A 16,976-nucleotide genomic window follows, 5' to 3' on the forward strand; every position below is an offset into this window, starting at 1 on the left:
AAGATTTTCCTGAGAATTAAACTCAGAACTGACTCTTTATGATCCATGAGAGTTTTCCCTCTTCTCATAAACCTACATGACCAGCACACACACACACACACACACACACACACACACACACTGTGATATGCAACATTAAAGTATCTAAAAACAGATGAAAGTGAATTCTTTAATAAACGAGTAAACAGTGTGAACCTGTGGTTAGGTGCTGGTGTGGTTCTTGAGGGCTTCTTACAGAAGAACAGCTTCATCTACAGCAGCGGTGCAGGTGTGGGTGCAGGTTTTCATTCCAACCAAGCAGAAGACACACCAGAGTCTATACTAAACTCCAAGAACAACTGATTAAACAGGTGGAATCAGGTGTAGCTTCTGCTTGGTTGGAATGAAAACCTGCACCCACACCGGAACCTTTGTTGGTAAGACTTGACACCGCTGATCTACAATCATTGTCCTGCTGGACCTTCAACATGTTTTTACTTCATAAGTGGTTAAGGTCTGAGAACTAGGCTCAGGTCCTCCTGTACTGGTTTACTTTATCAGTTTCTTCTTGGGAAGGGGATTTAAGGAGACCACTAAAGACGTCCAGCCTGATGACACTAAAGGTGTGCACAAGTCTTGATTGGACCACAAACATCTACATTTGGTTATATAAAGAGAATCTTCAGGAGAAAAACAGGAACAGGACCATATCCTGGTTTTTAGACATGGAGTGGTGAAGTCTGGGCAGAAGAACACAGAAGTGTCACCAGCTTCAAATGAGGCATTTGGAGAAAATTGGATTTGTTCATTGGTGCTTAATGATGTCCATAATGATATCTTCTTCTTCTTTTTCTTCTTCTTCTTCTTCTTCTTCTTCTTCTTCATCATCTTCTTCTTCATACGTGCTGGTTTGATTGATCAGCTTATCAGCTGTAGTTGTTTTCGCAGCACATTGGGTTGCCGATGTTTTCTCAGAGTCGTCGACCCAAGCGCATATATCAGATGAGTCACGGAGTGTTAAACCTGTCGAGGAACCCACTGTTGGACTGGACCTTCGGCCACTCACTCATTAACTGCCACGTGGAGCATCACCTGTTCCCCTCACTGTCTGACAACATGTGTCTAAAGGTAAGTGCTCCAGCACCGGGTTCTCCAGGGGCCCAGAACACTGCATGCTTAGTGTGTTTGAATTGTGCATGAACGTGTGTTTGTGTGTGCGTTTGTTTGTGTGTGTCTGTGTTTGTGTCTGTGCTTGTGTGTGTGTGTGTGTTTGTTTGTGTGTCTGTGTTTGTGTATGTGTGTGTGTGTGTGTGTGTCTTTGTGTGTGTGTCTTTGTGTGTGTGTCTTTGTGTGTGTGTTTGTCTGTGTGCTTGTGTCTGTGTGTGTGTCTGTGTGTTTGTGTGTGTGTCTGTTTGTGTGTGTGTGTGTGCAGGTGAAGCCAATTGTGTCGCAGTTCCTGAAGATGAAGGCGTTACCGTATCAGGAGGAAGACTATCTCTCTCGTCTTCGTCTCTTCTTCCACAGGTACCAGGAGCTGATGGTGTTTGCTCCTCCGATCACTGAGCTGGTGGGGGTTCAGTGACGGAGAACCACAAGAACTGTCACAGATCCTCCAACCAGGACTGTTTATTTCATATCTAACTAGTGTACAGGTTCTACAATGATGCTAAAACACACACACACACACACACACACACACACACACACACACACACACACACACACACACACACACACTGCAGCTTCCATCATGAACACACCACCTGATGGACCTTCTGGTGTCGCCTAAAGAGCTACCAAAGACCAATATGAATATTTAGGGCCCTAGATAGGGAACATAGTGTATATTAGTGAAGCCCTGTACTGTAGGGGGAATGAGTGTGTGTGTGCCCTGTGATGGGTTGGCACTCCGTCCAGGGTGTATCCTGCCTTGATGCCCGATGACGCCTGAGATAGGCACAGGCTCCCCGTGACCCGAGGTAGTTCGGATAAGCGGTAGAAGATGAATGAATGAATGAATGAATGTACTGTAGGGGCTGCACATTACTCAAAAGTTAGTGCCCCCACTGCTGCCCCTCCCCAGTGTAGTAGATTTGGTCTTTTACTAAAGCTCTTTGAACAGAAACTAATGCACATTTCAGCTGCTTTACAATTAAACTAAAATAAATTTGCTTTGTTTTCAACTTTCAAATGTAATTTCTTATTTTCTTATATTGGGTTTAACTAAACACTAAAATAACACTATATTAAAAAAAAAGTAGCTTAAGTTTATTGATAATAGTAGCTTTTTAAAAAAGTTTATGATAATTAGTTGTGATAAAGTAACACAGGAAATCCTAATGATTGTCTCCAGGACGTTTCTTGGACCAGTCACCTGTATTATTTCTTATTTAACAGAGATGAAGAATTTTATTACTCAGGACACAGAAACACAAAGTGAACATTGGGGCTTCTGCCACACAGCCACCAGAGAGCGCTAGTGTGATGGTGTAATATCATCTGCTAATCTCTGGTTCATATCAATACATCGAGTGAAGCAAAAACATCCTGTAAACAAGCACACACGCTCTCAACCAGCAAAAATCAGCAAATTGTATTAAACACTAAGAGCTAGGCTAAAAGTGCTAACTTTATTTTTAAACACTGTTTATGACCTTAAATAATCATGAAGTTAACAGTAAAGTGTTTGTTTTTGTGGAGATTTTTCTTTATAATTAATTATTAAGACATTCATGTTATAATGCATTCATAAGGAATCATACGCTTTGTTTATTTTAATGAGAATGTACAGCACTATTACTACTTTTATTCACATTGTACTGATAACACAATGTATTATACACACCGCTCATAACACACACACTACAGTCTATAATCGCTCTGTTCAGCTTTATTATTTTTTATTATTTTTTAAACTTTAAACCATGACATTTTCCAGCTTACTACAAATGTTACAAACTTTTACACCTTTATAACACAATATAAAACTTTACAACTTACAGCATACTACAACTCTCTAATATAATATACATTATTATAAATTAATTTTAGAAATTAAATTACCACATAACACATTATTACTGTGTTTAACACATTAAACTGTATCAAGAAAATAATGTCCAAAAAATTTTTTTTTTCTACTGATATGAATTGACTCTGAGAACTCTTTATTTTTACTGATTATTATTATTATTATTATTATTATTATTATTATTATTATATTCTTGTAGGATGTGAACCTAATGTGTGACATGCTTTACACTTTCAGTAGTTAATTTTTTAGCTGATGTATTTAGTGTCTGAGTTGCTTTTTTCTGTGTAATAAATGTATTTAGATGGGTGCACGGTGGCTTAGTGGTTAGCACGTTCGCCTCACACCTCCAGGGTTGGGGGTTCGATTCCCGCCTCCGCCTTGTGTGTGTGGAGTTTGCATGTTCTCCCCGTGCCTCGGGGGTTTCCTCCGGGTACTCCGGTTTCCTCCCCCGGTCCAAAGCATGCATGGTAGGTTGATTGGCATCTCTGGAAAATTGTCCGTAGTGTGTGATTGTGTGAGTGAATGAGAGTGTGTGTGTGTGCCCTGTGATGGGTTGGCACTCCGTCCAGGGTGTATCCTGCCTTGATGCCCGATGACGCCTGAGATAGGCACAGGCTCCCCGTGACCCGAGGTAGTTCGGATAAGCGGTAGAAGATGAATGAATGAAAAAAATGTATTTAGATGAAGGATTTGCTCAGTGATGGAGGAATCTGTAAGCCTGTTAAACACTTCCTCAGGTCTGAGTGTTGGAAACACTGCATGGTGCTGAGCTCTGCTGGTTAAACACTGACACTGTATCATAAGAACCTGATGCAGTAACCACACATATAGAGACTGAACACACTGACATACTGAACCTGAACTCAGCTTTATTAACATTACTAAGACCTTCATTTAAAACATTCTTCCAGTTTTATGTTTCACATCCTTTGTTCTGCATTTGAAAAAAGTTCCAGATTTTAAACAGTCCACGATAAAACAACGGTAATCCACCACGTCCTGCCCTATAACTGCATAGGAGGACTTGTAAAACTCAACAGGAAGACCATCTAATCCTGGTGCCTGTCCAGTCTCCATGCCATGTAGAACCCAGCTCGTGTTTAAAACCATAAAAATGATCTAATCTTGCCAGGGAGAACGTTACCTATGATGTGGGCCCATGTGTACTGTCACTTTGTCTTATTTAAAGTTCTTCATATGTCACTTAACTCATGGGCCTCCATCAGCTCCCACAGATGCTTACTGGACGCTGCATGAGGTTCTGTGGGGTTTCGATCTAAAATATCTGCAGTACAGTTAAAATCTCCACCCAAAATTAAAATATCAGCAGTGTTGCAGTCAGCAATATTACGTTTATCTAACAGAACCATCCTCTCCACTGCACTGGTGGGAGTGAACACACAGATAAAAACTAAAACCTCATTCTTATAAAAAGTTTTCACTTTTAAAAGCCTCCCATTTAAAATTTCTTCAACTGAATAAGAACAAGCAATAAAACAGCAAAGCGACTCCACCACTGAGTGTTGTGTTATGGTTTTAAATCACCAACGATCCCAATCCTTCACCCAGTCAGCAGCGTTACTGACATCGCTGTGGGTTTCCTGTAACATTACACCATCAATATGCTTTTGCTTTAAAAGTTTGTATAATTTAATTGTCTTGATGTACTTGTTATACCCCTAAAAAAGGATGAGAATTAAGCATTCATACTCGACGATGTTTTCCCACTGAGAACTTTATGCATAGTGGAGAAACACCCTGCAGTAGTTCTTGCCGGCAGGCACTAAATTCCAGGGGTTTCGTTCCACGACGTAAAGTGGGCGTGTTTCCGGAGGTCTTGGAAAACACCCTCTTTAAAAAAAAATAATAAAAAAAGAGAGAGGTCACCTGTCATGCGCAGAATGCTGTTTCATTTGCGTGGGCATTTCCAATCCCAGGATCAACTCAGATGGATAATGAAGGAGAAATAAAAGCAAAGCTACGATGGATAATGAAGGACAAAACAGTCATACAGGTAGATTTTATATTTTATATCTATTATGCTTTATTATCTTACAGTTAAGCTATTTTCGATAACAAATAAACAACCAAAAACATTTTTGTATAGCCTATGCATCTTTCCACAGTTAAGTTATACTGAATGAATATAAATAAAAAGATCATGGAGACCAAAGTAAAAACCTCTTTATACGTTAATACTTTATAAATATTCTTTGTTTCTATCAGACTGGATCCCAACAAATTTCAAAATATGTATCTCAGGTGTTTAGTGTCAAATTACATTAACACACTTATAACTTCAGATACCTCTCCTGATCACACTGATAACACTATTAATGTAATTTGACACGAAACACCTGAGATCAGGACAGGTATTTTATTAGTATGAATGTCACGAAACACTCGCAACTGCGGAAAGGTTATCTAAAGTTGTAACAGTATGAATATAATTAAAAAAAAAAAAACACCCACCATCTCGGACAAATAACGTTATCTGAAGCAATTTATGCAAACGGCGTTCGTCCCAATCTGCGCATGATCGTTGACCTATGCAGATTATCAAATAGGCCCCTGGAAATAAGTGCCTGCCAGGACTCGCTAGTGTTCAACGAGGCCTGACTAATCGATCACACACCTTATTGTGCCAAACTAATTGATCACCCATTTACTCAACATGCTTTTAGAGAACTGATTTGCATTTTTTAACCATTTGTGTTTTAACAGATTCACACAGATTTTCACCCTGAATATAGAATACTTTCAATATTATACAGATTTATAAATTTCCTATTTAATTATTCAAAGATAATTATACAGATATATCTTTCACTCTATCACAAACTCTCTTGCTCCATTAATATTCAAACTCACAATGTGAATCCCACTCATTATAAAATGTAAATAAAATAAAAACTTTTCCAACATAAAACACACCAGACATTCTCATCATCAGGGTTTTCACCTCATCAGTTTCTTTAACCTAAAGATTTCAACATCAATAACAGCACCTTCTCAAGGTTTCACATCATGAATAAACATTTTTTGTCAGGGGGAAAAAACTCCTCGATTGCAACATTTCCTTTGCAATTTTGTGTTTTTTAAAAATTCCTTAATGTCTTCTGCACTGTACACAACACTTAATTGTTCCTCCTGGGAACCAAAGTTAAAAGCAGAATCTGACCTGCACTCTTCACCATCTGATGCTATTTCTTCTTTCTTTGTTTCTTTTTGCTTGTTTTCCCCTGTCCTTACCTTGTTTTTGGTAATGTTTTGGTTACCTTGTTTACCACTTTGTTGGTACACTGTACTATCCTGGGCTCTTCCTCCATTACCACGTCTCCCCCGTCCCCCTGCACTGGTGCAGTGTTTGGTGTCTCCGAGCGACAAACCGTGGCCGCAGAGGGAACGACCCCAGCCGGCTCAGCTGCTTCTTGCCCTGATTGCTCAGAAACACTGGGGTCACTCTGTCTCTCAGGACAAGCCTGAACAAGACGCCCCATTTTACCACAGTGACATCATTTCATATCTGCATCTGAAGATACACATCTGAAGATACAGCATTTAGCTTTTCTGTACATTCCTTAAAAAGCCACTCTCCTAAAAGACACTAGGTGTTTAACAAGTGGAGACTTTGGTTAATAACTCGTCGGGAATAAAAGGAGGGACGTTAACCTTTTTAATGGGGGAACCAATGGGAGAAAACAATTTTAGTTTGCTGTTTACTACAATGTTGTTCTGACTCAGTTTGCACACTTTTGAATATCGTTCTAACAAGTGCACTGTTCATGTGGGAGGCAGATACAATGTTTTTGTGCCCCACAGACTCCTTTACACTCGCCGAACACACCAACCTCACACCGTGCTGGGGGGGGCCAAACTTTCACACAGTTTCATGCTCGTAGTCTCCATGCTCCTCCAACACTCTTCTTACACACATACAGTACACACAGTTACTTGCTCACACACACATGCTCACACAATAAAATTAATTAACCCTTGTATTGTCCTCCTATACAAATTAGGAGCGCTGAGTCAACTTGACCTTGTCTGTTTTGACTGCTTATAAAAAATTAACTATATATGATAGCCTTTTATTTTCACCTTTTTTAGTCTAACTTGTTTACAACATATTAACATATATATATATATATATATATATATATATATATATATATATATATATATATATATATATATATATATATATAATTATAATTATATTTGGTATAATAAACCTTATTTATATACAAAAATGCCTCATTTTCTAGTAAAAAAAAAACAGAAATTTTGAATTATTTTCACTATAGAGGCACAAAAGTTGATGCACAACTACATTACAATTACATTACAAAATGAAACCATTTTGACCATTTTTAATGTCAGCAAATAATAAAACCTGTTTTTTTACAGGCCAAATTGTACGGAAGCGTATTGCATTCACTTGAGGAAAAAAAATCTACTCTGTTTTTCTGAATTAATGAGTTAATTATATCAGAATTATGAGATCATTTTTCATGAATAAAAACTTTTTTCACTCTGTTTTTATGAATTAATGAGTTAATTATCTCAGAATTATGAGAATAATCTTCATGAAAAAAATTATTTTGCTCTGTTTTTCTGAATTAACGAGATCCCTCAAAATCCTGCGAGAAGCTCTCACCTGCATGAAGTAACGTCAGGCCACAGTTGCTGATGCTAATCAGCCTGACCCTCCAACAACAACAACAGTGCCAGGCCTACATGGGTTCAGTGCAGGTAAGATAGCTAAGTTATTATAGTTAGGCTACATGTTAATGCCAAATGATGTCTGCTAACTGTTTGCGTTACGACATGTAAAACGAGGTTAGAATAGCTGTTTATAAACGTATGTTAACCATAATGTTACGGGCATATTTTTTACTAACTACATTAACTTAAGTTACACCATCAACTGCAGTTGATAGGCTAACTTATGTAACGTTAAGCTAATATTTACCATTAGTCAGCAAAAGGAACCTTAACTTTTAAGGTGGAGGGGATAATAACATGTGATTTTTAGGAGGAATATTACGTTAACCACCTTTCTTTCAGTTTGTTGGCTAAGATAAGTAAACCACGCTATTTGCTGTAACTTTAGTGCTTAATTTGTAAATCAAGAGGTCCTCGAACACAGCGAGGCTGCTGTCAGGGGGAGTGAAAAAGTCACGTCAGAAATCCCCAGTGCATGCTGCACGTTGGACATCGCGACATTACATAACACTAAACAAACATTCAGAACTTTGCCAGTTTCAAAGCCAGCAGGGATACTATTTCGATTAAGTTTTGCACGGACGTTTAGTATAGTGTTCAGCGTGCTACACCAATAATAATGTTGAATATATTCTGACATTGCTTCGGTTTCTTTAGTTGTGCCCTCTCTTTTGGTTTGTCACTATGCATACAGTATGTGTCCTGTAATTGTTTTATTTGTTGATATTTTTCTAAACTGTGTACTTGATGCATTTAATAATTTAGAAACAAAGCTAGCTTTTTGAAGCTTTCCAAAGCAAGTTATATATTTTTCAGAAACTAGATTCCAGTTGTGCAGTGAATCACAGAAAAAATGAGTACATATAGCCTGTGTCTCAACACTATTGACCTTCTTGAGTCTAGCCTTCTACGATTTGAGTAATGTTACTGTTAAAGGTGAGCACATTCAAATGCTTAACCCAGTTTGACTTCCAAGTGATAAGAAAGGCCTATAGTTGCCTACCTATACAGTTGATACATGAAACATCTTGGTGAAGTTATTTCCTCACATGGGGTCTCTTACCACTGCTATGCTGATGATACACAACTTATCTTCTCTTTCCCACCCGCAGATGCCACAGCTTCTGACCGGATCTCTGCATGTCTGGCAGAAATTTCATCATGGATGACTGCTCATCAGTTAAAGCTTAATCCTAGCAAAACTGAACTTCTGTTCATCCCAGGTGATTCATCCCCAGGTCATGATCTTGCTATATCCTTGCACAACGATCTGATCTCCCCTTCATCCACAGCTCGCAACCTTGGGGTAACCATGGACAATCAACTGTCCTTTTCCTCCCATGTTGCTAATGTGACTCGCTCATGTCGGTTTCTTCTCTACAACATTAGAAGGATTCGACCATTTCTGTCCACACAGGCTGCTCAGGTACTTGTTCAGTCTCTTGTCATCTCTAGACTGGATTACTGTAACACACTGCTGGCAGGTCTACCTATGAACGCAATCCGTCCTCTGCAAATGATCCAAAATGCAGCTGCCCGTTTTGTTTTCAACCTGCCAAAGTTCTCGCATACCACCCCGCTGCTGCGATCCCTCCACTGGCTTCTGGTAGCTGCACGCATCAGATTCAAAACACTGATGCTGGCCTACAAAGCCAAAAATGGACCATCCCATCTCCCTCTTACCTCAAAGCCCTCATCACTCCTCACACTGCACCCCGCACCCTCCGATGTACAGCACTGCTCCACTGGTCCCACCATCTCTCAGGGTAAGAGGCAAGTTTACTACAAGACTCTTCGCTGTTCTGCACCAAGGTGGTGTAATGAACTTCCCCTAGAGGTCCGGACAGCTGAGTCACTGGATATTTTCAAGCGGCGGTTGAAGACCTACTTATTCAGGAAACACTTCAACTAGCACTTCTTTCCTTATCTTTTGCATTTAAAAAAAAAACAAACAAAAAAAAAAACCACACACACCTTTGACACTTTCATTGTAACTTTGAACAAATGTTTTAAACTCATGGTATCTTAAGTATGTAACTTAGTGAGCCAGCATTAATGTATTCAATGTTAGAGATTTAAGCACTTATGTACGTCGCTCTGGATAAGGGGGTCTGTCACATGCTGTAAATGTAAATGTAAACATCCATTTTTAGCAACGTTATAACACTCTTGGCCGAAATACATTTTTGAGATATTTAAAGCAATTACACTTTTGAGGGTACAGTCCTAAATCTGTTTATATTTGTGGTGTAACACATATTTACATAAATGCTGCCTTTTTCCGACATTTGTTCAGGGCCAGCTATGGCTACGTCTTCAAATACCCCCCTCCCACAAGACGATGGTCTGTGGATGTTTCTTCAGAGCCGAAGGATTCCTGAGAAAAATATTCAGAAAATACTGCAAGATCATGTAGGTGACAATAATAGCACAATAATTCCTGCAATATATTAATTTTAATTGTTTTACATTTTACTGAATCTCTTCAGATTATACAAGTAATCATCATAAATTGTAACCCTATCACATTTAGTGCAGTGCTTCCGATTTCTTTTTTAAGCCAAGCACACCTGTCTCTCCCAACAATGCATTCATGTCTTCCCTATTCTAGGCCTGTAAAATAAGGTTTATAGGTATCTTTAGGAGTCAATTCACACTATATTTTGGTCTCTACCCTACATAAACAAGTAACAGTAGTTGTGCAGTAGCATCACCATTATACATTCAGGCAAAGTGCTGACTTATATGTTTGAAATTATAAATAAATACACAAAATAAATATTGTGCCCTTACAATTACTGCTTTCCATTTTGTTGTGATTTGATATTGTTTTAAAAGGATGGAGTAATGTTTAGATGCCAGCACAGGCCTTGGTTGGGAGCTGAAGTATGGAATCAATATGGAATAGCAATATTATGGAGTACATAATAGCAGTAATATAAGGGAGAAATGCTTTTCATGTAATTGAGGTAAATAGTTATGTAATTAAAGAGGAATACATGAAAGTAATCAGTCCCCTGACTAACTTTGATGTCAAGGATTTTCACTGTTAATACACTTTATTTTCAGCATCATTATGTCACTCAAACTTCATTGTTATGGTTACAACCATTTTTTAGACAGCAGTTTTTGTGTTAAATTACTTAATATTTTAGCTACTTTTTATTCCCATGCGAAAAGAGAAACAAGCAAGTGAAGAAAAATAGAAATAAATTGCTGATTTGTAGCTACTGCTAAGAAATTAATGTTCACTCATATGGAAATATAGCCATCTCTTAGATTTAAGATAACCAATATATCTTACTGTATTGTTTTGTTTTTATTACAGATTGACAGCTCGGTAGTTGGAGAAATAGATGATGCCACTATGACTGCTTACATTCCAGCATATGGTGATAGGATTGCTACAAGGCTTTTCTGTATGGAAAAACAGAGAAAAGGAGGTGATGATCTAAAAAGACAGTCCTTATTTGAAAAACTTAGAAGAAAGTTGGGCACATTGACAAGCAATAAAGACACAGATAAAGATTTTGAGGAGGAGCATTCTATGCAGCCAACAAAGATACATCAGAGAAATAACAAAAGGGCCGTGAAGATGACAAGAAAAATAGAACTAGGATGGATACACGACAAGAAACAAGTGAGAAAACGCAATGGTGGAGGAACCAGAGTTCTTGATATTTCCAAGAAAGCCACAAAAACAGAGATTCTATCACAAGCTAAAAAGCTATTTTTCCCCAATGAGAAATCGAGAAAGGGAAAGTGGGAAGAGTTCAGTCACAACATTGTTGACTTTCAGGAAGCATACCTTGAGGAGGGTGTTAGTGTGGGAGAGCTCTATGAGACACATAATTTGGGGATTTTAAGATTTTACTTGTTCACAGAGCACCTGACAAATGAAGATGAAGTGTTCACAGAGATGACAGAAGGAACTGATGAACAGACAGATGCAGCGAGGCTAAATGAGCGACCGAAAAATGCAACAGAAGATAATGAGCAGCTGACACAAAAAACACATGACAGTGAACAGCAGACACATACTGTAGAAGATGTTGTCTCTACTGCTGTAGAGATTGCTGATCTTACATCTTTGTGTGATACATCGGAGGTCATTTTTGGCCCTTTGCAATGTGGACCATTTTTAGAAGATCTTGATGACACAATCTTACATGAGCCTAAAGAAGAGGCACAGATAAACATCAACGCCTACAGCTCAACTCCTGTCCATTCTGACACAGCGCCTGCTGGCCCATTAAGACCTACTTATGAACCTTTGCATGTGACAGTGAAACTCCACAGAGTCAATCTCTTGGAGGAACTGATTACCCAATTCAAGGATGAAGTGATTATGTCCTACTCTGTGAAATACAGCTTCATTCATGAAATGGGGGCAGATGCTGATGGCGTTTCCAGGGATGTATATGCTGCCTTCTGGACAGTTTTTAGACTGTGCAGCAGAGGGTGCAGATGTGAGAGTGCCATCACTATCCACAAAATGACAAGAGGAAGAATGGAAATCTGTTGGTAGGATAATGGTCAAGGGATTAAAGGAACATGGATATTTTCCTTCTCGGCTGGCTCAAGCCTTTACAGCAGCAATCACATTTGGTGAACGCACCGTCTCACCTGATTTATTGTTTGACTCACTAATGTTGTATCTTAGTCAGTCTGAGCGCGATCTCTTGTCCACTGCTTTGCAAGACGCCCTTGATGGTGATGATAAAGATGAGCTTCTTGATCTTATGGATCGCATGGGAGTAAGAACAGTACCAACACAAGAGATCTTGAAAGCTGTGCTTCTCCAAGTGGCCCACAAGCAAATAATCCAGCAACCAAAATATGCACTGGATAACATTGCAGCAGTCGCAGGACCAACTCTCAGGGAGTTCTTCCCCAGTGTGCTGGATATGCAGAAGATGTATGAGAATCTTAAACCATCAACCCGGAAGGTTTTAAAGTTGATCACGTCCTCTCCAGCTACTCCAGCAGAGAACCAAAGTTTGCAATTTTTACATCAGTACATCAGGGGATTGGATGAAATAGACCTCCGGAAGATCATCTGCGTTAAAGACATTCAAGTCATATTCACCCCTTTGGAAGGGTTATTAAGGCGGCCTATTGCACATACTTGTGGCCCAACTTTAGAGCCGCCATCAACTTACAACAGCTATCCTGACCTCCGAGCTGAAATGGAGGCTATACTGTCCAGCAACTTCTATGCAATGGACATTGCATAGAAGTGTCTCACTCACTCAGATGTACACAGTCTTCCCTCTTGCCCAGTTATAGCCTTATCAGTGCCATCTGTTTACCTTTAGATAGTGTGTGAATGTAAGACAGAGCACATAGGGGAAGTAATTAACTCAGGTGGTGCATTATGAGCGCAGGGTGATTTATTTTTTATTTTGTTTTTCAGTTTCAGTTTTATCCAAAATGTCATTACCAAACTTACTGAGGAAACATGTTTACTGGCTGATGAGCATTTTGTTGATGGACTCCGAATATATCCAGCCCATAGAAACATGTACACATGATAACAAGAGTCAATAATCAGTTTGTTTTATTGATAATGATACAGGACCATTTAAATGCCATTTAGGTTGCCCTGTTTGCAGTGGGCGCAAAGTGTGTCAAATCACATTTGGTCATGCTGAATAGCTCCACCATGAGGACAAATTTTGCCATTTTGACAATGGCAACATGTTTTGCAACGTTTCATATGCAGTTGCTGTTATTACCAGACTTAAACTGTCTGTAGAAACATATTGAGTGGCTGAACATTTTGTTATTATACTTTAAGGTCCATTTAACCAAAAAACAATTATAAGCCTTTTACACAATGTATGTTATAAATGCATGTGGATACATTTTCATTTTTAAGTGATTTAGATACATGTACCAATATTTTAATGTACTTTTATGTAAGCCATCATTTCTGTTAGCAGTTTAGGAGCATACTTTTTGGGACAATTTAAAAGGAATGTTGTTGTAAAGTTGCATTTTCATTGAAAAATCATAATTAACTTGGACCCTGAGGTAACGTCAGCTCATGTTAAATCTAAATTTTGCCAGTGTTTGGAAATCTGTTCTAACATACAGCACTGTACATTAGAAGGTGTTCTGCTTTTTACAAATAAAAAGCACAGGTTTCTCTCGTTTTGTACAGATGTTTTCAAACAAATCAGGTCTTTACTGCAGATAACACACATAAATTTTGTCTCACACAATAGAATTACTGAGTTTTGACAACTGCACTGCAGTTCCTGCATTCACCAGTACTCTTTAGACAACATATTTAAACAGTCATCTCTACATTACCAAATTTACCAAATAGGCCTATTTCCTACATACACAGTAAATCACACTGGGGAGAAAAAATGTTTTACTGGTTTAGCATGTATTTATATGATGCCAAATAATTGTGTAAAAAAGTGCTTTATGTGCAGCCCAGAGACACATGACAACAAGATACAATAATATGTTTTAAAGGCCATCCAAACATCATGTAGGTTGCCCTGTTTACAATGAGTCCAAAGTGTGTCAGACCACATCTAGTGATGCGAAATAGTTCCACCATAAGGACAAATGTGCCATTTTTGACACTGGCAACATGTGATACCTTTCATTTGTAGGTATAGGATTGTTCCCAGTTCTGTGCATGAGATGTACTTTTTACATAATGATGAATAAAAAGAGATGATATGGAGCTCAGGTGGGAGATGTCCATTATAAAAGAGTTGTCTATTATCGATTGCTTAAACACAATACTTCTGTCAAACATTTACAGTGAATGTCATGGTATATATCCTTTTCCGTCCAAACAGCAATTCTGTTGTTTTTTTTGGCTATGAGTGGGTGCTCACATTCAGTCATTTGATCCAGTAGAACAACTTGTGATTATTAAATTTGGGTACGTATGTAAGCACGTAAGAACATGTAAAGATCAATGGCTTCCTCTGGAGAGGTTGGTGGATGAAGACTGTTTTCTGCCATGGCAAGGCAACAAATGTCAAACACTGTATTATCACAGGGATATGGTCCTCTCTCACGACATTCCTCCCTACAAGCCTGTATCTTCTGTTGGGATGCCTCTTTAAGGTACTCCATAGCACCAAAAAGTTGGGGTAGGGTGTACATCATCACTGGACGTCCACATGGAGACACAGCATTTCTGGATGGGCGAATTCTGTGTGTGTTCCAGAGGTGAACAACATCCTGCGGTTCTCTCTAAATATAAAGAAAAAGAGTGGGAAAGTAAGAAAATTAGTCCACACATTTGCAATACCACCTGCAGGCAAAATAAATGCTTATGGTCCAGTATGATACAGTAGAGCCGTTTCTCAAACAGTTTCATGCATTTTAAATTCTATATTTGAAAACAATAAATCTCTGTATGTTAAGATTTGTGTTATATGATCAGGGTCAGATAAGTCATCCCTCTCTCACATACTGTGTCCCACTAATGCAGAGAAACAATTTTCTTTCACCAAAATGTACATAAAAGTACCAGAATGAAATTAATAAAAGTAGGCTACTCAGTGCGGTAAATTTTCTTTGTCAGTGTTTTATATTATGATGTTTTTGGGTTAATATTACTGTAGATAGCAGTTTGTGCAACATACATATAACAGGATTAATATTACAGCTGCATTAATTTTTGTGTTGCATTTTATTTTTGTAGATGTAGGCTGCTGCTAATTCTAACTACTTATACTGAGATCCATGTCTTAAAAAGTCAACTATATGGGAAGAAGGGAAAAATTGTGATCTACAAATTAATTTAATAATCTAATTAAAATAACTAATGGTTATCACCCATTTGCTTCTGTTATGGAACAGTTGTTAGACCTATGAAATGACATAATTATGCTGCATGTCACAGCATTTTGGCGTATTGACAAAATCTATAGCTGAATAACATCACAATTTACATGTCTAAAGCTCATTTCTTACCTCTATTATTTCAAGACATGTGAACTGTATTAGACTTTTGTCTAAGAAGTCACCGGAGAAGTCGTCAGAATCTTTTAGATCTTGAAATAGGTTGATCCAGAACTGTGCATGCTGTTACCTCAAAAATCCCCACCAATGCTCTATCCGTTGGTTATGATTGCTTGAGCCATACAAATAGCAATTTCTCAAAAAGTCGTCCGTATGATCATGTCTTATGAACATGTCTGCATCTGTTCCATGTAACAGTTCTCTGTCCCTAAGTCTGAGTGAATTCGGGTGGCTGTCCCATTCCTTGATAACACCGCATCAATAAAGTATCCAGCGATGACTTTGGGATCACTACTTGTAGAGTATGCATGTAGCCGTATCACCATTCGTGAAAACCCGTCGATTGCACCATTGATGCAGATCCCATATGGTTTGAGTTTATCATATGAATCAACATGCCATAAAAAGTTCGGGCCTGGATTATGATACAAATGTCGCCGAAGACGATTCCGGCACGTCAAGCAGATCAGAATGTTCTTTTCGTCTGAACAGGCGCAAAGTCTTGAGGTGTCTGCGCAAAGTTGACGCACTAATAACAATACCATTTATATTACTTAAAGACAGCAGTATCTCCCAATGTCTCAAACCCAAAGTAAAATAAAACCGGATTAAACTTGAAAGGCGGGACATATTTACTTCCATGCAATCCACCTAAAATAGAGCAGGATTTTGAGGGATCTCATTAATTCAGAAAAACAGAACAATTAATTTTTTTTTTATGAAAAATAATCTCATAATTCTGAGATAATTAACTCGTTAATTCAGAAAAACAGAGTAGATTTTTTTTCCTCAAGTGAATGCAATACGCTTCCGTACTAAACAATGAACTAGAGTGTAGAGTTTTAACCTTTAATTTTTTACTCACTCATCTTCTACCGCTTATCCGAACTACCTCGGGTCACGAGGAGCCTGTGCCTATCTCAGGCGTCATCGGGCATCAAGACAGGATACACCCTGGACGGAGTGCCAACCATCACAGGGCACACACACTCTCACACACTCACACACTACGGACAATTTTCCAGAGATGCCAATCAACCTACCATGCATGTCTTTGGACCGGGGGAGGAAACCGGAGTACCCGGAGGAAACCCCCGAGGCACGGGGAGAACATGCAAACTCCACACACACAAGGTGGAGGCGGGAATCGAACCCCCAACCCTGGAGGTGTGAGGAGAACGTGATAACCACTAAGACACCGTGACCTTTATTTTTTTAACAAAACTGAATTAAA

General features: G+C 38.6%; 3 protein-coding genes across 16 annotated transcripts in view; all 3 read left to right on the forward strand.

The window, feature by feature from the left end:
* The window catches only part of LOC132861543 (fatty acid desaturase 6-like), a 13,437-nt gene extending 10,383 nt beyond the window's left edge, over positions 1–3,054 (forward strand). Inside the window, exons 5-7 of one of the 3 annotated variants that reach the window (XM_060893128.1) lie at positions 928–1,107; positions 1,412–1,503; positions 2,377–3,054. In XM_060893128.1, the coding sequence (XP_060749111.1) occupies positions 928–1,107; positions 1,412–1,503; positions 2,377–2,419 (315 nt within the window). In that variant the 3' untranslated portion in view covers positions 2,420–3,054. Of the gene's footprint in view, positions 1–927; positions 1,108–1,411; positions 2,171–2,376 lie in introns of those variants that run through there. The other 2 variants (XM_060893137.1, XM_060893121.1) reach the window with 2 other exon arrangements.
* Positions 1–16,976, forward strand: part of LOC132861411 (NACHT, LRR and PYD domains-containing protein 12-like) — a 242,043-nt gene that overhangs the window by 211,432 nt on the left and 13,635 nt on the right. The window lies entirely within an intron of this gene.
* Positions 9,039–13,301, forward strand: LOC132861529 (uncharacterized). The gene is made up of 3 exons (XM_060893094.1): positions 9,039–9,507; positions 10,038–10,153; positions 11,070–13,301. The coding sequence occupies exons 1-3, from the start codon at positions 9,054–9,056 to the stop codon at positions 12,267–12,269; spliced, it is 1,770 nt and encodes a 589-aa protein (XP_060749077.1). The 5' UTR covers positions 9,039–9,053; the 3' UTR covers positions 12,270–13,301.

This window comes from Tachysurus vachellii, chromosome 2 (genome assembly GCF_030014155.1).
Source record: "Tachysurus vachellii isolate PV-2020 chromosome 2, HZAU_Pvac_v1, whole genome shotgun sequence".
Lineage (NCBI taxonomy): Eukaryota > Metazoa > Chordata > Actinopteri > Siluriformes > Bagridae > Tachysurus > Tachysurus vachellii.

What these genes read in the sequence shown, in the direction of transcription:
- LOC132861529 (XM_060893094.1), top strand. Translation starts at nt 9,054, where the DNA reads ATGGACAATCAACTGTCCTTTTCCTCCCATGTTGCTAATGTGACTCGC. An exon ending in TGGTCCCACCATCTCTCAGG is followed by an intron (nt 9,508 to 10,037) that starts GTAAGAGGCAAG and finishes ACATTTGTTCAG; the next exon opens with GGCCAGCTATGGCTACGTCT. An exon ending in AGAAAATACTGCAAGATCAT is followed by an intron (nt 10,154 to 11,069) that starts GTAGGTGACAAT and finishes TTTTTATTACAG; the next exon opens with ATTGACAGCTCGGTAGTTGG.